Here is a 24,825-nt window from a genome sequence, read left to right on the forward strand (position 1 = left end):
CTCCACAGTTTGGAAAACACTGCCCTAAGCCACCCAATGTCCCACAAAGCTATTGCTTTCCAGTGTCCCTTAGTGTAGTAATAAAAGCTAGGAGGTTGGCCATGATACCTACTTTTACCCTTATTTAGCCAGACCTTGAGCACGTTACTTAAACTCTCTAAAGTTTACTTTTCTTGGGCAGCCCCAGTGGCTCAGCGGTTTAGCGCCGCCTGCAGCTCAGGCCGTGATCCTGGGGAACTGGGATCGAGTCCCATATCGGGCTCCCTGCATGGAGCCTGCTTCTCCCTCTGCCTGTGTCTCTGCCTCTCTCTCTCTCCTCTCTGTGTATTCTCATGAATAAATAAATAAAATCTTTTAAAAAAAAAGTTTACTTTTCTTATATCTAAGAATGATGATATTACCTGTGGGAATGATAGTAGTAGTTAGAATTACAAGGCTGTTGTGACATTTAAATAAGATTATTAATTTGTACAATATTTATTATAGTGTCTGACATATACTAAAATATCAATATAACAAATAGCCTCAAGAGAAAACAAATTCTATTAATAATCTAATAAATGATTAGCCAAAATAAACAAGTAGGGAAGGGATTACTAGTAACTCCTCTAATTCCTATAATGCCTGGCTTATATAGAAACAATGTAAGTTGGACAGAAGGAAAAACAATATTCATTAAGTAAAATACTTACATTTTCAGCATTCTACAATCTTCACTCTTTATTATATATCTATTCACATTTCCTACATTATACATATTTGAAGTAATTTTTTTTGAAGTAGATTTTCAGACACATTTCCAAAATTCCTGTATTTTGTTATTCTTGACACACTGCTTAGGAATGTGTCCTCTTATAGTCACATTTTCTTCTCCATTAAGATATAACAACTATAAATACATTATTACCTATTTGCAAAAGGAAGGGGTTATTTGCCTGTTTTGTAATTGGAGTAAAAAGAAGAATTGTCCTCTAAAATCAGGAAGGTCTTGTTTTCTCTGAAAGTTATGAAATAAAAACATTACATAAAAAACATGTTTACAAAATTAAGTGTTGAGACATTGCTCAAATATCTACTGAGCCCCAATATATATCAGGTACTGTGTTAGAGATATAAACAAGGACAAAACAATTCATGATCTGAATTAATGTATCCTAGAAAGTACAACCACTTGGTTGGGTAGCCCACTGTTGAGTGAGATGTTATCTTCACCCATTCTGATAAACTCTAATATATCTGCTTACTAGAATCTTACTCATTCTTCTGGGCTATGCTGAAATGTCACCTTCTCTATGTGTGTTATTCATGTTAGGAACACCTGCTCTCTCTTTCCTTAAATGTATTCAAATATTCCAGTATTGGGGTAGGATATAAATACATACCATATACCAGCCATTATCTCAGGCATTAGGGGTACAACTTTGAACAGTAGTTAATAACTACAGTCAAGCAATAATCAGGGTGCAAATCTACCTTTGTCCTACTTACTTCCCATTATACTCCTTCAGGAACCACTCTATTTCAGTTACATTGTAATTAATGCTCTCATGAGTCACACTTCCCAGATTTTCCTCAAGTTATTCCCCCCTCAGCTGAAGTACCAGAGTCTTATCCCTGTATAAATAATCAAAGCTAACTCTTTTGAGCACTTCATTTGTATCCGCGTAGTCTGACACGTCTAAGCAAATAACATGTATTATCTAATTAAATCCTCACAATAACTATGTGAGATAAATATTACTATTATCCTTATTTTCCAGAATAGAGAAACAAAAAAGTTTAGTATTTTGCAATGACATAGTATTCAGAAAGCAACAAATACAAATGAAATCTCTGGGCTTCAAGCAACCCTACTTCTGTTAAATAAGCCTTTTTTTTTTTTTAAGATTTTATTTATTTATTCACGAGAGAATAAAGCAGGCTGAAGCAGGCTCCACGCAGGGAGCCCGATGTGGGACTTGATCCCAGGTCTCCAGGATCAGGCCCTGAGCTGAAGGCGGCACTAAACCACTGAGCCACCCGGGCTGCCCTGTTAAATAAGCCTTATCCTAAGTCCCAAGTCCCTTTTGCTAACAAAATCCTTCTTAAGAGATAACAATATAAACCTTTCCACACTTTCGAGATAGTATACAGAGTAGAAAGCACAAAACCAAAAACTCTAGTCAAAAACTTGGGTTCAAGTCCCACTTTTACTACTTTTGTGTTGACCTGAGGAGAATAGTGTTTCCACAAATTTCTGAGGTTTTTTTTTTTTAATTTCTGAGTTGCATCCACAAATTCCAAAAGGGGTTAATATCACAACTACTTCAAAGATTTAGATTTACTGTGAAAACAAGATGAAATTAGATATATACCACCACCAGGGGGCCAGTAAGGTCAAGGTCAAGGTGTTCCTAGGGCAAAGCTACTTTCATGATAATACTATCTGTGTGTTGACATTTGCACTAATGGTGCAAGAACAATGGTGATAAAACTCCTGCACCTTAATACAACTGGAGGCAACGGCTTCAAACTGAATGGGTAATTGTTATATTCTTCACCACCACCTACTTTTAAGAAAAACATTCCTGTTTCACTCAAGAGTGCCCCTGAAGAAATAAACATAAAATCTCAACCCTTAAGTATGCTTTATAATAGTCTATGTGACAAACAGGAACTATGCACAAGCACTTCTGCTTACCAAAGTTTAACAATTATCTCAAGGAAAAGTACTTGTGTAATTGAGTTATGAACTAAGTGGCACTTTTCTCACGGAACAGCATTTTTACTTGAAAGAATAACTAACAAACTATATTATTCAAACTGGGGTATTTGGCAGACACTTCTCTGAAAATGATGTTAGTGAGCCTGTCATTTCAGGGAAAACTGATAGTATGTGCTGCCGGTCATAAAATCCGGGCTTTCAAGCAAATATTGGAATTTTTTTAAGATTATTTATTTATTTATTCATGAGACACACACACACACAAACACACACACACACAGAGAGAGAGAGAGAGGCAGAGACACAGGCAGAGGGAGAAGCAGGCTCCATGCAGGGAGCCCGACGTGGGACTCGATCCCGGGTCTCCAGGATCAAGCCTTGAGCTGAAGGCAGCGCTAAACCACTGAGCCACCCGGGCTGCCCAAATATTAGAATTTTTTAAAACCTGTATTTGCCAATCACCATGACCTTGACAAATTTTCACTACTTAAGGCCTTCTATGGTGAGTTTAGGGAAATATCAACAAATGTGATTCTTTATGTCACATAATGATATGTGTCAATATTTTAAGATCTGCATATGACAAATACATGATGTTACAAAATCATACCTAGGGTAAAAGATCCTTCCAAAGTGTCAGATAGACCAATGAATTTTAATGTAGCACAGTATTCTCGTAAATTTCATTATTCTAGCTTAAGAAACTATCACTTGTTGAGTTCTGGTGAACCATTAAAGAATATTCACAATTATCCAAAAAGACTTAAAATATACTCTTTCCTTTCCTAGCTATATATCAGTATGATACTATATTTTCTTCATATATTTCAACCAAAACATATCAAAAAGATTGAATGCAGGGGCACCTGGGTGGCTCAGTCGGGTAAGCATCTGCTCATCATGATCCCATGGTCCTGAGATGGAGTCCTACACATCGGGCTCCTTGCTCAGCAGGGAGTCTGCTTCTCCCTCTGCCCCCATCCCCACTGGTGCTCTCTCTCTCTCTCACTCTCTCTCTAATAAATAAATACAATCTTAAAAGAAAGATTAAATGCAGAAACAGATATAAGAATCCAGCTATCTTCTATTAAGGAAGACATTAAAAAGATTTACAAAAATGTAAAACTATGTATCATTCTTCTATTTCTCTTTTGTTTGGGAATATAGTTATTTTCTCATAACATTATATTAGTATAATGGATTTATTATAGATAATTTTAATACATAATTTTTTAAATCCTTCAGTTTTAATTTCTAACCTGGTAAATATCAATATATAATCCCACATAAAAACTCTTTGGAGTCCTCAATAAGTTTGAAAAGTGGTCCTGAGACCAAAAGGTTTGAGAACCACTGGTATAAAATATATGTAACATCTTGCTGATTATGTATTGATTGCTTCTTCCACTAGAAAGTAAGCTCCTACAAAGCAGAAGCTTATTTGTTGTATCCCAGCACTTAGTAAAGTGCCTTGTATTTCATAGGTACTGATTATGTATTTGTGCATGGGTACATGATGAATAACTGGACTGATACTGAATAAAAACATTCCACTTAGATAATCAGGTGGTTCAAAGTGCCACTGTAATTTTTAACAGCTTTGGACAGATTGGGCGGTCAGAGGGTCTTTTTTTTTTTTTTTTTAAAGAAAGTAATAAGGAGGTGTATATAGAGAAAAACCAATTCATATAACTCTAAGCCTAAAGTAACCTAAACCAATGTTCTGATAGCCAGGTTTAAGGGCCAGAGTTTTAAAAATCTGCTTACCATAATAAGAGCAATGGTGAGATCAGATTAAAGAAAAATCTATTTACGCTTTTGTCAAAGCATCTATATCAATATAATGCTTGTTTGTTTACATTTACATTAACCTGAAATCTGAGATGGAATCTGAGGCATATTTTCTTAATTCTCAAAGTATAGTATGTTTTTAACAACTAATAAATATTTACAGGACAAATGATTATTTGTCATCTTCTCAAATGACACATTTTCAATGAGGTCTCCTGACGAGCATAAAACACGGCCCCCCCGCAGACCAGTATGGACAATTCCCTATATACTGCTCTACTTTTTCTTTTCTCCATTGTACTTACTCCTAAATGTGTGTGTATGTGTATGTTTCTTATTTATAGTCTATCTCTTGCCACTAAAATGTAAGCTCCACTAAGGCAAGTATCTTTGTTTTATTTATGGATGTCAACTCAAACCCAGGCAAACAAGTGTTTGATAAGTATCTGTTGAATGAGGACTAATGATCCACTGATTTCATTATTCAGTTATGGTTCCATTTAAAATTTGAAATCTAAAAATAAGTTTGATTTCCTATGAAATCATTATTTATTTCTGCTTAGTATCCTTTAAAGCTGCCACAATTGACTCCTTCAAAGATCTAGAAATAGTTCTAGCTGAAATCTCCAAACTGTTGAATAAAACACAAGCAAATATTTACAAAAGTGCTTCTCTCACTCCCATAATTTCTGTTTCACTATCTGAAGCAATACAGTGTTTCTCCTGGACAGAGTCAGCATTGTATTGGGCAACTGGATATCTTTGATTCAGTCAAAACAGTGAAAATCGAACAGGTTCTTTCCTATACATTCTACAATCACATGCTTCTAGGTCAATTTATTCCTGGTAAATGAAAATCCTCACCAAATTTATATACAAATATATTGTAATGATCTCAGCTCCAGTGGAAGATGTTTCCTAACCACTTTAACTCCAGGTTTTAGTAAAGGGGTCACTATCCCTTAATCCTGAATTAAGAAAAATTAGGATTTGAATTTTCAACTTTTAAGACTTCTAAACTGGAGGTAGGGAGCTAGGAATCTAAAGCTAGGCTTTAGAGAGCTCACCCAGACATCATAGGGACGGTGGTTTGGCAGAACAGAGACTAGAACAAAGGAGAAAAAGTTAAAAATAATATAGTCACAAAACTGGGAAGAAAGAAGTGAGAAAGACTTGGACTCTGCCAGTGACTTAGGGGATAGAGAAAGGTAGAATCCGAAGGACATGGTGACTCATGTGATACAAGGAGAATGCAGAGAACATAAAAACAGAGAAAGAGAAGCCTTCATATTTGGTTAATTTGGTAAGTAGAAGTGCTATTCCACGGCATAGAGAATAAAGAAAGAAAAACAAGTTGGGAATGGTAGGCTGCAAATTTTTATTTTGGATTTGAAACGGGATATAGAGTGATTTTGAGAAGCTGAAGCCAAGTATCAGTTTATGAGGAGAAACACAGAACTGCAAAAGTACTTTCTCTGATTGCCAAGGATAAATGTTATTCAGAAAGGAAGAAAGGAGCTACATAATCACTCAACTTTTGTATTAGGCAATGAAAGGAAAGAGGAAAAAAATTTAATACATGTTAGAAAATTCAGGAAGAAAACTAAAGCAAGGCAATAAAATATACCTATAAGAAAAGAGCATTTGCTACTTAATTGATCTACTTACAAGGCAAACAAGGCCAAAATAGATACGGCCTAATGATTGATTTTTATTATTTAAATAAATGCTTCAAGAGTTTTTAAAAAACAGACGTTATTATTGCACACTGTGGGTAAGGAAGCCCTTTAAGACAAAAAAAATACGTAAGAATATCCTTAAGTATAAAGCACAATAGAGGCACTTCTACATTATAATCTTACCATATTCCTAGTGAACAACTTTTCTGAAGGCTTCACTCTGTCCCCAGTAGATCTCCAAGGAATTTTGCTCAGGCAGGGAGATACCAAAAGTTACTTCCTTCTTTCTCTATATTTAGCTATAAACTATCCTCACCATTCTTTAGGAAAGTATGTATTTCCAGACCAAGACTGAAGTATAAACTCAGACATAAACTCACATATTCCAAAAGCTTTAACTCTACCTTATAAAACACAATCTAGATATAGTAAAATGTCATTGATTCAACCCTTCCTACAATTTAGGTAGGACTTGTATTATAATAATTTATACCAAGTCACCATGCTTAACCAATTCACTAAGTACAAAGTATAAATAACATTAAAAGAAATTCTGATGATACATCATACTCAAAAAAAAAAAAAAAAAAAAAGACAGACAATACCAGCTTGGTTCTAGTGTCTATACATAAAACTAGAAAAGAGTACTTCTTTCCAGACAGCCTAGATCTCAGATTTGCTTCTCTCTGTTCACTATGAACCATCCTGTCCACATTATTAAAACTACATTGCATTTATGGAATTACCTTGATTTATTTCATTTACATAAAAATGTAGATTCCTAAACAGAAAGGACTCCATTCGATTCATATTCAAAATTTCTTCAAGAGGGCAGCCCCTGTGGCGCAGCGGTTTAGTGCCGGTTTAGTGCCTACTGCGGCCTGGGGTATGATCCTGGAGGCCCGGGATTGAGTCCCACTTCGGGCTCCCTACATGGAGCCTGCTTCTCCCTCTGCCTGTGTCTCTGCCTCTCTACATATATATCTATCATGAATAAATAAATAAAATCTTTTATAAAAATGTTCATAAACTTTATGTGGAGTTAATGAAAGAGGTTGAAAAGATAAAGATGAGATCATGGCAGAGTATTTTCTTAGAATTCATCATCAGCTAGTTAGTTGTCTAAAAAGTAAAACAAGGATGAGTACAGTCCAGGTGTTACCACAAGCTTTAACTCAGGGATATTTAACCTGAAGTCAGGGAACTATCTGAAATAGTACAATCAGAAAACCTCCTCTAGAATAATGATTTTCAAAATGTGAGATCCCTGAGGATAAGCACTTTGCTTTGCTTACTACTTTATACTCAGAAACTAGCCTAGTGCCTAGTATATAGTAAGCACTCAAATATTTGTTGACTATAAAAATGAGTAAATAAATGGATGGAGGGAAGAAATAAATTTAAATACTAGTATTTTCTCAAAGTGCCTAGGAGCTGCCTAGGGTAGAGTTCTAGGCCCTTCTACCCTCTGATTTGAACCAGAGCAATTGTATTTTTTCTATCTCACACTTGGGTTTCTAAGTAAGATTGCATTTATAAAATTCTTTCATTAAAAGTTTGAAAAACATGTAAAATCTATCATTATCACTCCTTTCCTTGAATTATTATACTTACAAGTACATATCATTTAATGCTTAATTGCCCCTCAAATTACTGTTGAGTCCCCAAAGTTTCTTAAGATATGATATTACATTTTATATAAGCAGTACTTTCTTATTCAACTTTCATATACCCTGCAATTCCTTGTACACTGACTCCTCAGAGGAAAATCTGAATTTTCTTATATCAAGCAACAAATGGACATTTAGTGCCACTACACTGTGCAAAGCCTGCATACAACAATTTAATTCTTGCAGCATTGCATCTCCATTTGAAGAACAGTGCTCAAGCAACCACTTTAATATATTTTGCATTCTACTCTACCATTCTTTTAATTAGTAGAAAAATTAAAGTGTCAGTAAGAATGACAATAAATGTAAATCCTATAAACATAATGTAATTGAGAAATCATTATGCTATGCATGCTGAAAACAGTAAACTTGTATCATCAACGGAACACTCCTTAGACTGTGGCAATAAGATTTTACTCTACTGTCTATATGGCTGTATTTTAAGGAAAGGAATTAAAATGTATGAATACATCTTATGAATAAATATTATGTCTAAGAGCCAAGGTATCATTAAGGACTTTGCAGTATGTGGTAGGACTACATGCCCCTCACGTTCTCTACTTTCATGCAATTTTCAAGTACATATAATGATTTCCTTCACATGTCTTCATTTACTCTTCACACTAACACCTACCAAGCCATGTTCCAAACTGGGTAAAAAGATTATTTAATGTTTATTAGCAATTTCTCAGATGGTAGGGTTAATGAATGACTCTAAGGTTATTTCCTATTTGCTTTCATAAAAGAAGGATATAAGAAAAAGATGAGCACAGCACCAACAACAAAATGGACAAAGGAATGAGCAAATAAGAAACAAACACATTAAAATATATTTTTGAGGAGGGGCATTGGGTTGACGTTCTTTTAAAATGATAATACTGGGATCCCTGGGTGGCTCAGCCGTTTAGTGCCTGCCTTTGGCCCAGGGCATGATCCTGGAGTCCTGGGTCCAGTCCCACACCGGGCTCCCTGCATGGAGCCTGCTTCTCCCTCTGCCTGTCCCTCATGAATAAATAAATAAAATCTTAAAAAAAAAAACAAAAAAAAACGATAATACTAAGCGCTGATGAAGGGTGTGATGAAGCAGAGGGAATATAAATTAACACAATCTCTCTTGAAAGCAATTATGAAGAATTGCTTCAGGAACATTAAAATTATTTATGTTTTTTTGTTCTGACAAATTCTCTTATGAGTTTACCTATCCTAGGGTAAACAGAGATTTTATTAAAGATTTATGTGCAAGGATGTTCAATATAGTATTATTTAAAATAGAGAGGGGCGCCTAGGTGCTCAATCAGTTAAGAGTCCAACTCTTGGTTTCTCCTCAGGTCATGAACTCAGGATCATGAAATCTCACCCTGCAGCAGAACCCCTGCTCAGTGGGAAGGTCTGTTTCTCTCCCTCTTCATCTCTGTCTCCCTCTGCTCCTCACCCCACTTGCCACACATACTCTTTCTAAAATAAATAAATCTTTAAAAAAATGTTAAAGAGACTGAGAGAGAGAGGCAGAGACACAGGCAGAGGGAGAAGCAGGCTCCATGCAGGGAGCCTGATGCAGGACTCAATCCTGGAACCCCAGGATCACGCCCTGAGCCAAAGGCAGACACTCAACCGCTGAGCCACCCAGGCATCCCTAAAAAAAATTTTAAATCTGGAAAGTATATATAGGATAATTCAGTTTTATAAAATACATATACATACACACAAACAAATAAAGGATCAGAAGGAAATCCACAAGCTTGTTATTAATAATTATTTCTGGGTGGTAGGATTATGGATGATTATTAGTATCATCTTTATACTACTCTACATTTTCCCAAGTTTCTACAGTGAGCAGGTATTAATTTTACTACTTAAAAATTAGGGGAAAGGGAATGATAGGATAAAAAAATGTAACTTACTAATAAAAAGTCAATTTAATATATATGTGCTGCCGAAGCGAGCACTAAAAAGTCAATTTAAATATCCACTCTAGGGATCCCTGGGTGGCGCAGTGGTTTGGCGCCTGCCTTTGGCTCAGGGCACGATCCTGGAGACCCGGGATCGAATCCCATATCGGGCTCCCGGTGCATGGAGCCTGCTTCTCCCTCTGCCTGTGTCTCTGCCCTCTCTCTCTCTCTCTCTCTCTGTGTGTGTGACTATCATAAATAAATAAATTTAAAAAATTAAAAAAAATAAATAAATATCCACTCTAATCCTAGCTACAAACTAAGCCAGACAATCTATAATTGATTAAACTTGGGAAAATAATTGCAAATATTCAGTTAAGGATCTTAAACAGAAAGCAAATTAAGAAGAGAAAAAGTATACCAACTGAGATCAAAACGCCATGCTGTCTACAAGAGACTCATTTTAGACAGAAGGACACCTACAACCTGAAAATAAAAGGTTGGAGAACCATTTACCATTCAAATGGTTCTCAAAATATACCCTAAAAACTATAGAACACTTCTGAAAGAAATTGAGGAAGACACAAAGAGATGGAAAAATATTCCATGCTCATGGATTGGCAGAATTAATATTGTGAAAATGTCAATGTTACCCAGGGCAATTTACACGTATAATACAATCCCTATCAAAATACCATGGACTTTCTTCAGAGACTTAGAACAAATTATTTTAAGATTTGTGTGGAATCAGAAAAGACCCCAAACAGCCAGGGGAATTTAAAAAAAGAAAACCATATCTGGGGGCATCACAATGCCAGATTTCAGGTTGTACTACAAAGCTGTGGTCATCAAGACAGTGTGGTACTGGCACAAAAACAGACATATAGATCAATGGAACAGAATAGAGAACCCAGAAGTGGACCCTGAACTTTATGGTCAACTAATATACGATAAAGGAGGAAAGACGATCCACTGGAAGAAAGACAGTCTCTTCAATAAATGGTGCTGGGAAAATTGGACATCCACATGCAGAAGAATGAAACTGGACCACTCTCTTGCACCATACACAAAGATAAACTCAAAATAGATGAAAGATCTAAATGTGAGACAAGATTCCATCAAAATCCCAGAGGAGAACTCAGGCAACACCCTTTTTGAACTTGGCCACAGTAACCGGAGAAGGACAAACAGTGTATGTTCTCATTCATTTGGGGAATATGAATAATAGTGAAAGGGAATATAAGGGAAGGGAGAAGAAATGTGTGAGAAATATCAGAAAGGGAGACAGAACATAAAGACTTCTAACTCTGGGAAATGAACTAGGGGTGGTGGAGGGGGAGGAGGGTGGGGGGTGGGGGTGAATGGGTGATGGGCACTGAGGGGGACACTTGATGGGATGAGCACTGGGTGTTATTCTGTATGTTGGTAAATTGAACACCAATAAAAATTAATTTATAAAAAAAAAAAAACGCCATGCGATACAACAAACCTCTGATATTAATTCAGTGGTATTTCCCTCACTTCAATGCCTATATCTAATTAATTATAGTTAAGGGCAGCCCCGGTGGCTTAGCGGTTTGGCGCCACCTTCAGCCCGGAACGTGATCCTGGAGACCCAGGATGGCGTCCCACATTGGGCTCCCTGCATGGAGCCTGCTTCTCCCTCTGCCTGTGTCTCTGCCTCTCTCTCCTGTCTCTCTCATGAATAAATAAATAAAATCTTTAAAAAAAAAATTATAGTTGATTTACTTCCTTTACACAATGTCTTTAAATGGTTATTTATTTGGTTTTGAGAAGGGGTTATCATGTAAAAATAAAAAATACAAAACTGCAGGGGGAAATTATTTAAAAGTCATCAATCAACAGAAGGTATTGGAATTTGTTTACTAATAATAAGGGTGAGATGGTTATTTTATTTTTTAAAGATTTTATTTATTTATTTATTTTAATTTTTATTTATTTATGATAGTCACACAGAGAGAGAGAGAGGCAGAGACACAGGCAGAGGGAGAAGCAGGCCCCACGCACTGGGAGCCCGATGTGGGACTCGATCCAGGATCTCCAGGATGGCGCCCTGGGCCAAAGGCAGGCACTAAACCTCTGCACCACCCAGGGATCCCTATTTATTTATTCATGAGAGACACACACACAGAGAGAGAGAGACAATAAGCAGAGGGAGGAGCAGGCTCCCTGAGGGGAGCCCAATGTGGGACTGGATCCCAGGACCCCAGGATCACGCCCTGAGCCAAAGGCATAGTCCAACCACTGAGCCATCCAGGCACCCGAGATGATTATTTTAAAGCAGAAGATACTTAAGCCTGCAACCAAGGGTTAGTCTGATGATGTACCATCTATTCTTCTAAATTATTAATAATGAGGATGTACTATGCTGCACTGATTAAAATTAATGCAGTAGGGATGATGTTGGTCGAATATACTTGATCAATATAACTTTCCGAATTAAACACTTTCCTTCACCACCGGGCTGATTTGTAGTAATTCTGCATTTTAGTGAGTGGAGCAAGCTCTAATGGACTGTATTGAAAAGGTCAGCTCTCAGTCCAAGCACAGATGACTTCCACTAAGACACAATACCTGAAGATTCTTCTAATTTTTTAATGTTTAAAAGGTTGTATTTTGTCTTATGCAACTTGTGTTGCTTTAAAAGTATATCCAAATAGGGGATATCATGAATAAATAAATAAAAATAAATAAAAATAAATAAATAAAAGTATATCCAAATAAAATTTGCAAACAAATTTCTTACTCGAAATCACTTGGAGAACATATGGCCCAAATCGTGTCTTCCATAAAGTCCTTTGAAAGTAAAGGATATCTAATTTTCCATCTTTAAAAAAATTTAGATTTTTCACACAACAGGTTTGCTTTAAGGCAAGACACCTCTTCTGTATAGGTTAGGGCATAGTAAGAGACAACCTAAGATCAAGATCAGGTCACTTGATTCTCTGTGTCTCATTTCACTCATATATAATTTGGAGATACTCCATCTAATGTGTAAGGTTGTTAGGAGAGTAAACAGAGTAACATGTGAAACCACTAGATCCCGACCAATGGCTCTTAAACTTCAAAGTGCATCAAAATCACTACAGAAGGGGATCCCTGGGTGGCACAGTGGTTTAGCGCCTGCCTTTGGCCCAGGGCACGATCCTGGAGACCCGGAATTGAATCCCACATCGGGCTCCCGGTGCATGGAGCCTGCTTCTCCTTCAGCCTGTGTTTCTGCCTCTCTCTCTCTCTCTGTGTGTGTGACTATCATAAATAAATAAAAATTTAAAAAAAAATCACTACAGAAGGCCCATTCCCAGAGTTTCTGATTCAGCAAGTCTGGGGCCAGGCCAGAGATTCTCTAACAAGGTCCCAGGTGATGCTGATCCTGCTGGTCTGGTAAACACACTTTAATCCTGCTGGTCTGGTAAACACACTACTAATCTAGAGAGACCTAAGCACTAATCCCCCAATCCTGGACACTTAGCTTCTCTAAACCTCATTTCTCTAACTCTAAAACTACCGATGTTGTTATGGAGTTTAGGAACTACGGAAGTAATGTACAGTGCCTGTTGAACACTGTGCCTGGTTCATAACAGATATTTAGTAGTAGTAATAGTGGTTGTTACCACCATCACTACTATACTATTTCTACTAAGTAATGGAACATGTAGAACATCAATATCACAAAAATTTTTAATTGCATTAAATTGAATTGTAAAATTCCTTATGTTTTACATTAATTATTTTCCTGATAAAATTATAAACTACTTAGCAAAGCTCTACAACTTTTTTGAAGTAGTTAAAAGAGAATGGCCCTAGAGCACAACTGTATGTGTTCAAATACCAGTTCTGCCTTGCAAAACCTGTATCTGTGGCCCCCAGTTTCATTATCCAAAAATAAAAACAGTAACAGTACCTACTTCATAAGGTCATGAGAACAGAGTTAACATAAATCAAACTCTGAATAGTGTTGACATAAAATAAATATCCAATAAATGTAGCTATTATTATTATCCCAATACACTATCAGTAACAATGTAAATCCTTACATATAAAGCATTAAATGGACTCAATTTTATTTGAAGGTAAAAATTCAAATGAGTATTTTTTTACTTAGTAGTGTGAACTATAGACTACCTAGTCTTCTATTATTGAGCCATATGAACTGCTGACATGCAACTATAAATATAGTACTTGCATAGGTTGAGACTAATAGCTTTCATCCCAATCTCTCTGATCATTCCTTTGACCCTGTTGATGGTTCTACTCTAGTGTGCTCCAGAATTGGTCCTCAGCTCTCTTCTCATTTAGATCTCCCAGAAAGTTCATATCCACTATTCTATGGTTTTACCCAAAGACTGAAAATACAGAGATTATATCCAGCCCACAGATGTGTTTCATTAGCCCACACAGTTTGTTGGTTATTGTTTAATTTGGGGATTTAACACACACATACTTAAATCCCACCCACAAAAACATCTGGATTTCTGGCTTCTCTTGAAAAACTGGACAGTCTGGCAACACTGGACAAGCATTACCAAAAGCCTACAATTGCCTGGAACTAAGTAGCAACTAATCCTTCAAAGAGGGCATGAGCTTTCCAAATTGCTGAAGTTTTCATCCAACTGTACTCCTCACTCATTTTACTTATCTGCCTAGCTTGCAGGCAATTTTTCAACTACTTGCTCTACTTATAAGCAATATGCTGATAGCCACAAATCTCCATCTTCAGCCCAGACTCAGATTCAGCTGCCTTGACTATCTATATGTATGTGTCCACAGACATAAGAGGTCCCTCACCACCTCTGTTTCCCTGGTTTCTCTGTTTCAGATGCTGACAACATCCAAACAGTGAGCCAAACCAAGAATGCTCCCCTTACAACTATCATCATCCTCTCACCTCCCAATTCCCAGCAGTCACCAGTTTCTACGGATTTATCTCCTAAAATCTCAAGTTTTAGAGAGTAACCTTCCCCATTACTACTGCTTTAACCCATTCAGGGCTTTACCAACAATCACAGCTATTCATCTAACGCCCATGTCTTTCTCTGTCTCTACTCTGCTTAAAACTGCTTCACTGGCTCTTCACTGACCTCAGTATAAAAATATAACCTCTTTATATTAGATCTAAGCCTCTGCCTCATCTCCTCCTCATCGTTCTAACAGTACCAACATTTGTAGTTCTCTGAACACACTGGCAGCATCACAGTTCTGTGCCCTTGCATGTGCTGCAACATCCCTCAGCCTAACAAACCTCTCCGTTTTCAGACCTCTGCCACAGAAAGGAGGCAAAGAGGATAAGGAGAGAGACAGAGCCTGGTGATAGGAATCTTTTAATTTTTACATTATATACCTCTGCACATCTTGAAATTTTTAGAGCTATTGTGATTTAATTTTGATTATTATAAAAACAATTACTTGGTAACAAAGAAACTCTAACTCTTCTGTGAAACACTGAATGACTGCCTTTTTTGTCTCTTCATTATTTCAGTGTGTTAGATATACTTCTACTACAACAGTACATTTCACATTACATTCCAATGATCATGGCCCAAGTCTTATTTACCAGTATATTCTCAGTTCTGAGCATGGGAAGTTACACATACTACATACACAATTAATGTTTGAACTCAACAGCTAGTCTAATACCAAAACTGCTTTCCATCCAATGTCCATGAGGGAGTCTATATGCAAACAACTTTGGCTGACTGACAGGAAAGGGGATCATTTTTTGCCCTAGATCAAAAGAAAAAGGAGCCAGTTTACAAAGATAAATTGGCAAATATTTTTAATTTCTGAAAAAGGATAGAATGGAGTTGTAATTTTCAAACATTTTTAAGTGCTAACACGCTAGGATTTTAATAATTACCTAAGGGGGAAAAAAACTATAGAATATTTCCTTTTTATTTCAAATCTGAAGTTAATTTAAATTGACTTTGTTTTGAAAGTTTAAAGCATCTCTTTAAAATTGGAGATATCCTGAAATATCAAGTTACCAGAATTGAGAATGACAAAAAAAATCTATTGTTTTGGGGAAATCTGGTTTTTTTTCTTGGTTCCAATCCTCTTTATTATAAACAAATGATTTCAGGATACAGGACATGGAGGGTAGCCAGACATTCAAACCATCATGCAAAATAAGATGCTAGGTAATAACCTATCTACATATTTTTCCATACACCTGACCTTATTTCTTGCTCCTGTGGATAAACTGTCTAAGCTTTTAGTGAAAGGCAATGCCTCCTCACCTGCGTATTAGGTCCTATCCTCTCTTGCCTTTCAAAAACACTCATCCAAAAAAAACAAAAACACTCATCCAGCAATTCTCCTCTTTCTCTGTTGCATCAATTTTTCCTTTTTTACTGAATCACTGCCAAAACCATAAAAACATGCTTGTCCCCTATCCTGCAAAAAAAATTCTTGTTCTTATTCTCCTCTCCAGCTACTACTCTATTGCTCCTCTTCCCTTTATAGCAGAACTTGAAAGCACTGTGTATTTCTATCTAAAAATTGTTCTTCTCAGGGCACCAAGATGGCTCAACCGGTTGGGCAGCCAACTCTTGGTTTCAGCTTAGGTAATGATCTTGCAGTTGTGGGATCAAGCCCCACGTCAAGTTCTATGCTCAGCCTGGAGTCCACTTTAGATTCTGTCTCCCCCTCTCTCTCCCTCCAGTTTGTGTGCACTCTCTCTCAAATAAAATTTTTGAGAAAAAAAATGTTCCTCTCAACGTTATCAGTAGACTCCTAATTGTTAAATCCTTTGATTCCTTCTCATCTCTCAACTTACTTGATCTATCAAGAGCATCGGACACAGTTGCTGATGCCTCTTCCCTTTTAGAAACACTTTCTCTTGGCTTCCAGGGTACTGCATTCACCTGGTTTTCATTTCTTTTTTCATTGCTTCTTTTCAATCTTTTCTGCTAGTTGTACCTCAGCTCTCTGCCGTCTCAATAGATGCTGGAGTGCTTCAGGGCTCATTACTTGGACCTCTCTTGTCTCTCTACACGTATTACTAAATTCTGGGGCTCTAAATACCATCTATATGCCAATGACTCCCAAATTTATTTCTTCAGCATGAATTTTTCTCCTAAACTCTATACTTCAATTGCCTACTTGACATCTCTGTCTGCAGGGTAGCTAGGATTGTTTATACGCATGTCTAAGGCTAAGCTCCCAATGCCCACAATGCCTCCCCAACTAATTCCTCCAGCAATCTTCCCCACCCCAGCTAATGGCAACTCCATTCTTGTGGCAAGCCAAAAATCTTGCTGTCAACCTAGACTCTTCTCTCACATGCTGCAGTTTAACCTTTAAAATATAGTGCCATATGACACATTACTACTTAAGAATACAAGCAACAATACTTACCAATACAAGCAACAACATAATGAATAGTAATAACCATATGCTGAGCTAAAATAAAGCCAGACAAAAGAGGAAACATAATGTATGATTCCTTTTACATGAAACTCTCCAAAAGAAAAATCTATAGTTATAGAAAGTAGATTAATGGCTGCTTGGGGTCAGATGCTGGGAGTAGAAACTAAAAGAAGAAAGGAATCTTTTGGGTGATAGAAATGTTCAATATCTTGATTGTAGTAGCAGTTATACTAAATAAATTTGTCAATACTCATTGAACTTTACAACGAGTACATTTTATTGTATATTAATTATATCTTGATAAAGTTGATAAACACACATACTTAATTTAACCATTTCTCTCTGCCTCCCCATCCCCACTGCTATCCAGTGGGAGCCATCATCTCTCTTCTAAATTACAATAGCCTAAAGAGTTTCCCTGCTTCTGTCCCTACCTCCTGCATTTTATTCTCAACAGAGTGGTCAGAGTGATACTGTTAAAAAATCACATCATGTCTTTCCTTTACTCAAAACCCTCTAATGGCTTCTTTTGGTAAAATTCAATGTCCTTATTTTGGTGTATGAAGCCTCACATGATCAGCTTCTCTGTTACTTCGCATACCTCATTTTCCACTACCCTTCCCCACAATTATCTGCACTCCAACCAGAGCTGGCCTCCCTGCTATTCTTCAATGAGCAGAAACACTCTTTTGCAATTAATATTCCCTCTGCCTAGTAATGATGTACCACCATCCCTAATAAAGACTTAAAGCTTGTTTCCTCACTTCCCTCAGGTCTTTCACCAAAGGGCACCATCCCAATGAGTCTTCCCCTGATCATTCTCAAATTTCAACACCTCCCTCTGTCCATACACAATCTCACTTCTATTTCATTTTCTCCTTTCCTGCTTTATTTTTTTCTCCCTGGTACTTAGTACTCTCAATATTTATATTTTACTAGCATACACACATACATATATATACTAAGTAACTTTCTATTTTATTGGCTTTCTCCTTTACCAGAATGGATGACCCAAGAGGGCAAGAAATTTTATCTGTTTTGTTTACTACTATATCCCCAGAACTTAAAATAATGTCTAAAATGGATCTTGAATAAATGAATGTATCTCAACAAATTCTAGTTTTCCCTTTAATAGTTGATAGTAAGTAGAATTTGCTTTAGAGATGCATCAATTGATAATTTTAAAAAATTAAAAAGCTTTAAAAAGTTCTGGTAAACAAAAACTTCAACATACTTGAATATAAGATCTATGAGACATTGAGAGCTTTTTATCAAATTTTCAGAGAGTTTCTTATGAGTAGGGACCTATGTGAAATAACTCTCATTACTGCCAAGAATATATAGAATACAGAGAGTTCTGGTGAGTTCTTTACAAAAGCCAGATAATCTCATGTTGCCTGAAGTTCCCTTTACTATAACAGCAGAAAATAAACTAATCAATCTGACAGTCCCAGAATAAGAAATCACTTAAAAAATACATTTAAGTCTCATTTACACTTGCCATTTAAATCATTAAAGGAATTGAAGGAATTGCTTGTTTTATAAGCAAGCCACAAAAATATGGGAATATTTAACATAAGTAATCTAAAAGTAAACAGAAGGTACAGGTGCCCTTGCTCTAGAGGTCTGCATCTCCTCTCCTTTATACCAGTAAACAATGCAGCTTCTGGAAATCCAAAGGAGGATCTCCTTAATAACTGCAGAGGAGAGAATTCCACACTGCAGCCTTCACCTGCATCCAGCAGCTATTTCTTGAAATGCCTTAAAGTATTTATCTTCATTTAAGTAAAGAGTTTCAGTGTGGGGGTGTTACCTGCTTTAGTTTATAAGCAGCATTATATATTCAAACTAAAAATTATGGCCCTCCACTTTCATAATATTCAAAATGTTTTATAAAGTTAAATGCAGTGGAAAATTTCAGGAAAGCATCATTAGTTAAGCAGCTCTGAATAAAGAGTATGACCAAACACCATAAATATTTTAAGGATGCATTTTTCTAAAAGCACTAGTTTGTCTTTTTCATATATAAGCTGCATCTTTCATTTCTATGTGTCAATTGCTTAAACAAGATAATGAAGCAAAATAATTTCAATGTACTACCCTAGCAATGGAAGGACAATAGCTGCCTCAAATCTCATGTAACATACCTGGTCACTGTTAGACTTCATAACCAAGACATTTTTAAGCTACCAACTTACTTAATATTTATTTACACTGGTATACCTAACATCTATCTCAGTGCATTGTCACTTGCAGTTCAGAGAAACTGCTAACATCTCCAAAGCGTCTCATTTCTAAGTTTCTTCGACTGCTTTAAACATCAAATAGAGGTTACTCTGGATAGGCAAAATAACAAAAACATTAGTAACAAAGCAAATAAACACTCCTAATAGATGAGAGGTACATTAGGACAGCATCATAAAAATTGGCTTTTATTTGCTGGTTTAGAGTTTTCAAAGCAAGATGAAATGAGAATGATCATACAGTACCTTACCCTTTCTACCGGTGAACCATAGCATGCAATGCTGAAACATAGCAGTGGCAGATGGCATTGGTGTTATTAACTATAAAAAGGATAATAGCAGAGAAATGATGGCTGGCAGACAAGACACAGAAATGCAGATGAAATGAATGTAAACTTGCAGTTCTTGAAGCAAAGCAAAACCTTTGAGCCAAAGGTTGCCACTAGCTTCAATTTAATTTACATTTTTAGTTTTACACCGACAAACACTGCAACCTTCACAATCAGTCTTTAGACTCTTCATGCAGAGGCAGAACCATACTCCTCGATAAAGAAGATCAGCAACCTTCTGTAAACACAAGCCAGCAGCAGCAGCAGCCCATTACTCTCCCCTCACTGATTTTTATCCTTTAAATTTTTAATCTCCAATTGCAGCCAGATCCACAGTCGTCTCAAATAGATCTGTATCCACTGCAGATACAAATCCCTGCCTAACCTGCAGTACCACTTCATCCAGAACGTTCCTGTGCACTCATTCATGCAGGATCAGTTGCAAAACCATTCAAGTCATCCAGCAAACACCCAAAAGAGGAGGAAAGAAGCATCTGGGACTGTGAAGAGAAAGAATCTCTTCATTTAGCTCACCCTGGAAATGGAAGGTTTTCTGATCAACAGTTATTGTGAAGGTGCTGTCGTCCTCATCGTCTATACCAATCACAGCTCCCTGTGAAACAAAGAGCAAAATCCCAATAAGGCAAACAATGACATCAGCAATATTCACTACTGGTACAGCCCATGCTGTATGCTCAATGCACTGAGGATACTGGCAGTAGGCTAGACACAGAAAAGAGGAATCTGAGACCCCACTTTTGCTTAGGGAGGAAGAATTAAAGGAGAGGGGATGACAGGGCACTGTAGTATACTCTGCATGGCTACCTTTTATCCTTACATGAGAGGCATGGTTGCAGTGGAAGGGGGAGGGGACAAACATAGAAGCTGACTCTAGAATCTGTGTTCAAGAGTCAGCCACTGAGTCTTTCTGAGCTTTGGACTACTCTCTAAAATGGAGAGCCAGAAACCTCCACGGCACCCAGTTGTTCTGAGGCCAAAGAACACAGATCCTCTTCATCAGGCTGCTTCTGTGTTACACTTGTTAGTGCAGAAATGTTGTGACACTTGCTTCAAAACATTGTCCCAATCACTTTTTCCAGATGTGTTTCCATAACCACTTGTACATGACTTTGCAACTGCACTTCCCACTTTCTGCTGTGATTATCTGTTTATATGTTTGCCTCCTCCTGTTGAACTGCCACAAGATCTTTGAAGCCAAGATTATATATTTATTTTGATACATGATCTTCAGGTATCAGGTATCAACCCAGTATGTGTTTTTTATTTTATTTTATTTAAATTTTTTTATTTATGATAGTCACACAGAGAGAGAGAGAGAGAGAGGCAGAGACACAGGCAGAGGGAGAAGCAGGCTCCATGCACCGGGAGCCTGACGTGGGATTCGATCCCAGGTCTCCAGGATCCTGCCCTGGGCCAAAGGCAGGCACTAAACCGCTGCGCCACCCAGGGATCCCAGTATGTGTTTTTTAAATAAAAGCATGAACAACTCTCTAAAAGATGGGAGAGAAGAGGAATGCATTTATAAGTTGTTTGTTTGAAGAAGGTAGATAGGGTGGGTTTTAAACTTTTAGTTTTTTGTATTCAACTACAAGCAGCCCATTAAGACAACAGGAATTAAAAGATAGGAAGCTATGCAAAACAAGGAGTGTATTGGTCAGTGTCCTTAAGAAGTAAGTATCTAAAGAATTTCAGAGACAAAAGCTAGAGAACATGAAATAGGTAAAATGCCCCAAGATGTTGACAAAAGCAGCAGCATGCCAGGACCTTGAAAATGGGGGTTGAGGGGCAGCCCAGGTGGCTCAGAGGTTTAGCGCCCGCCTTCAGCCCAGGGTGTGATCCTGGGGTCCTGGGATCCCTGCATGGAGCCTGCTTCTCCCTCTGCCTGTGTCTCTGCCTCTCTCTCTCTCTCTCTCTCTCTCTCTCTCTTTCCTCTCTCTCTCTCTCTCTGTGTGTCTCTCATGAATAGATAAATAAAATCTTAAAAAAAAAGGGGGGGTTGAAAAGAATCAAAAAGGGTCAAAATACTCAATCCCATGAATAAAGGCTACTCCTATCCCAAGAAGATTAGGTAAGAGAGCCAAATATTTATTAATCTCTTCTAAGAGGCTGTCTGGATAAACCTCAATTCTATCCAAATCCCATCTACTTGAATTATTTTAGTTATTCCTTAGTTTCAGATTGGGTTGGGATTTTTATCCCCATTTTCAGTAAGTAAAGTGTCTTCTGAAAGTATGACTGACTCAAGGTCACACAATTAATGTCAGAACCAGAACCACTAGCATGGTACCTACTTATTCCATGACCATGAATATAAACACACCTCAGTAGACAAGTATGTGTGCGAGCGCATCATTCTGGTTAACTTATTTTGTGTTTAACTGAGTTAACTTCTAGTGTATGATGTGTTAAATATTTGCTAAGTTACAACTGAATACAAAAATATGCACTAGATACAGCTCTGGAATATATATAACAGCCCCTGCCCTCAAGGTACTTATATTGCAGAGGAGGAGATAAAACATGCATAGAGGTGAGAATAATACAAAGCAAAAAGTGATCTCCACATGGATGAACTTTGAAAACATTATGCTAAGTGAAAGACGCTAGTCACAAAGGACCATATAATTCCATTTATATGAAATGTCCAATAGAGGTAAATTCATAGAGATTCACAATACATTAATGGTTGCCTAGGGCTGGGGGGAGGGGAAGAGGTGGGGTAAAAGAGGGAGTGACTTCTAATGGGTATAGGTTTCTTTATGAGAACATTCTAAAATTCTAGGAAAGGTTGTCCAACTCTGTGAACATACTAAAAACACAGAATTGTTTACTTTAAATGGGTGTATTGCGGGATCCCTGGGTGGCGCAGCGGTTTGGCGCCTGCCTTTGGCCCAGGGCGCGATCCTGGAGACCCGGAATCGAATCCCGCGTCAGGCTCCCGGTGCATGGGGCCTGCTTCTCCCTCTGCCTATGTCTCTGCCTTGTCTCTGCCTCTCTCTCTCTCTGTATGACTATCATAAATAAATAATTTAAAAAAAAAGAAAAGTTTAAATGGGTGTATTGCATTGGATATGAATTATATCTTTTTTAAAAAAAGACTTTATTGGGCAGCCCAGGTGGCTCAGCAGTTTATTGCTGCCTTCAGCCCAGCTTGTGATCCTGGAGACCAGGGATCAAGTCCCATGTCGGGCTCCCTGCATGGAGCCTGCTTCTCCCTCTGCCTATGTCTCTGCCCCCCCCCTCTCTCTCTGTCTCTGTCTCTCATGAATAAATAAGTAAAATAATAAATAAATAAATAAATAAATAAATAAATAAATAAATAAATAAGATTTTATTTATTTGTTCATTAGAGACCCAGAGAGAGAGAGAGAGAGAGGCAGAGACATAGGCAGAGGGAGAAGCAGACTCCATGCAGGGAGCCCGACGTGGGACTTGATCCCAGGACTCCAGGATCATGCCCTGGGCCGAAGGCAGGCACCAAACTGCTGAGCCACCCAGGGATTCCCGGACATGAATTATATCTTAACAAAGCTGTTATAAATCACCCCAATCCCAAATGTCTTCTTTCTTTTGGGTCCCTTGATATGAATTTACTAGTTACTTAGTCAACTCAGATGGAAACCTGTAGGTTCTACACGTGTTCTCCTTCATTCCATCACAAGTTGTACTCATTCCACCTCTGAAATATAATCTCAAATATACTAATTCTTCTCCATCCCATGAACTGCCAATGCCCTAATTCAGGCTCTCATCACTACATGTTTAAGAGGCAATCTGTCTCCCTTCAGTCAGGCTACCATTTCAGTCCTGTCTTTGCTACTGCCACAGTAATATTTCTGAAGCACAGACTCTCATAGGAGATAAAAATGTTTAAAAACCCTCCTTGGGTCTCCAAGAACTAATAGATAAAGTCAACATTTCTTCATAATGCCATTCAAGACTATTCAAAATCTGGCACAACCAACCTTTCCATTGTCATCAACCAGCCCCTTGCTCCTTAACACACAGAGGGCCCTGTATGTACTCATCCCAACCTTTCTTCCACATTCTAGGGGAAAAAAACAAACACACATTCTAGGGGAAAAAAACAAACACACCAAGTACACTTCTTTCATGTCCTTCCTCAAGCTCAATTCCCAACCATTTGTTAAACAAAAGCAAAACTCCCTATCTCCCCCTAGCTACCACCTCCTTTCTCACAGCTTTCACAGTGGAGCTTTTGGGAATTGGCCGCACCTTAACCTTTCACCCACTCCTGCAATCTTGCTTCTTTCCCACCACTACACCAAACTACATTCTCACAGGTCTCCAATGACCACTTTAGCACTCTCCAGTTTTGTCATATACCACCAGTCTAAAACACTGTTGCTGCGGCTGACCACTTCTTTCTTCAGTGGCCCTTAACTACCTAAGCTGTGCTTCAGAATTATTTCTACCTACATACCTGTGACAACCTGAGAAAGTGTTCTTTTCTCGTCCATTACACTTTCCCCTCCTCTGTCCAAAAAAAAAAAAAAAATGCTTTTTTGAAGACTGGAAGCTAGCTAACAATCTCCCAGTCCTATTAGGTCTTGCTGTTACCCTGAACATTCACCTGCATCTATACCCACTCTTGCTTCCTTTCCACTTGTCATATGGAAAAAGGATTCCGTCCCCTATCATAGTTCCTTAGGTCTCTTACTCTACCAATTGTCAACTTCTTTGACTACTGGTTCTCTCATAACAGCACTTACGTGTTTTCAAATTTTTTACCCTGTTTAAACAACAACTATTTTCAATTACACATCTTCATTTAGTAATTGGCCCACCTCTCTCATTCCCTTTCAGTCAAGATTATTTAGACTTGCCCAAGCCTCCTGCCTAAATTTTTTAACCTCCCAATCCTTGTCAGATATGTAACCCTATTAACAGCTCCTCTTTACCTTCAAATAAAGTGACCAAATGACCTGATTTGTCTGGGACATTTTGATTATTCCTGTTGTCCTAGCATAATATTTAATAGAGTGTCCCCAATCAACTTTTATTCTTAAGAGTATCCTGGTTAGAGTTTATGGTCCCTCTGTCATAGTTTAGCCTTTAATGTTCTTGGTGATTTGCTCCATGCCTACTT

General features: G+C 37.6%; 1 protein-coding gene across 5 annotated transcripts in view; it reads right to left on the bottom strand.

Annotated features, from left to right (window-relative positions):
* OSBPL9 (oxysterol binding protein like 9) overlaps window positions 1-24,825 on the bottom strand; it is a 163,873-nt gene that overhangs the window by 89,578 nt on the left and 49,470 nt on the right. For all 5 annotated transcript variants that reach the window (XM_055341778.1, XM_055341777.1, XM_055341775.1 and 2 more), the window contains one exon: window positions 20,229-20,307. In XM_055341778.1, coding sequence (XP_055197753.1) covers window positions 20,229-20,307 — 79 coding nt within the window. The remainder of the gene's footprint in view (window positions 1-20,228; window positions 20,308-24,825) is intronic.

Source organism: Nyctereutes procyonoides, unplaced genomic scaffold (genome assembly GCF_905146905.1).
Source record: "Nyctereutes procyonoides isolate TBG_1078 unplaced genomic scaffold, NYPRO_anot_genome, whole genome shotgun sequence".
Classification (NCBI taxonomy): domain Eukaryota; kingdom Metazoa; phylum Chordata; class Mammalia; order Carnivora; family Canidae; genus Nyctereutes; species Nyctereutes procyonoides.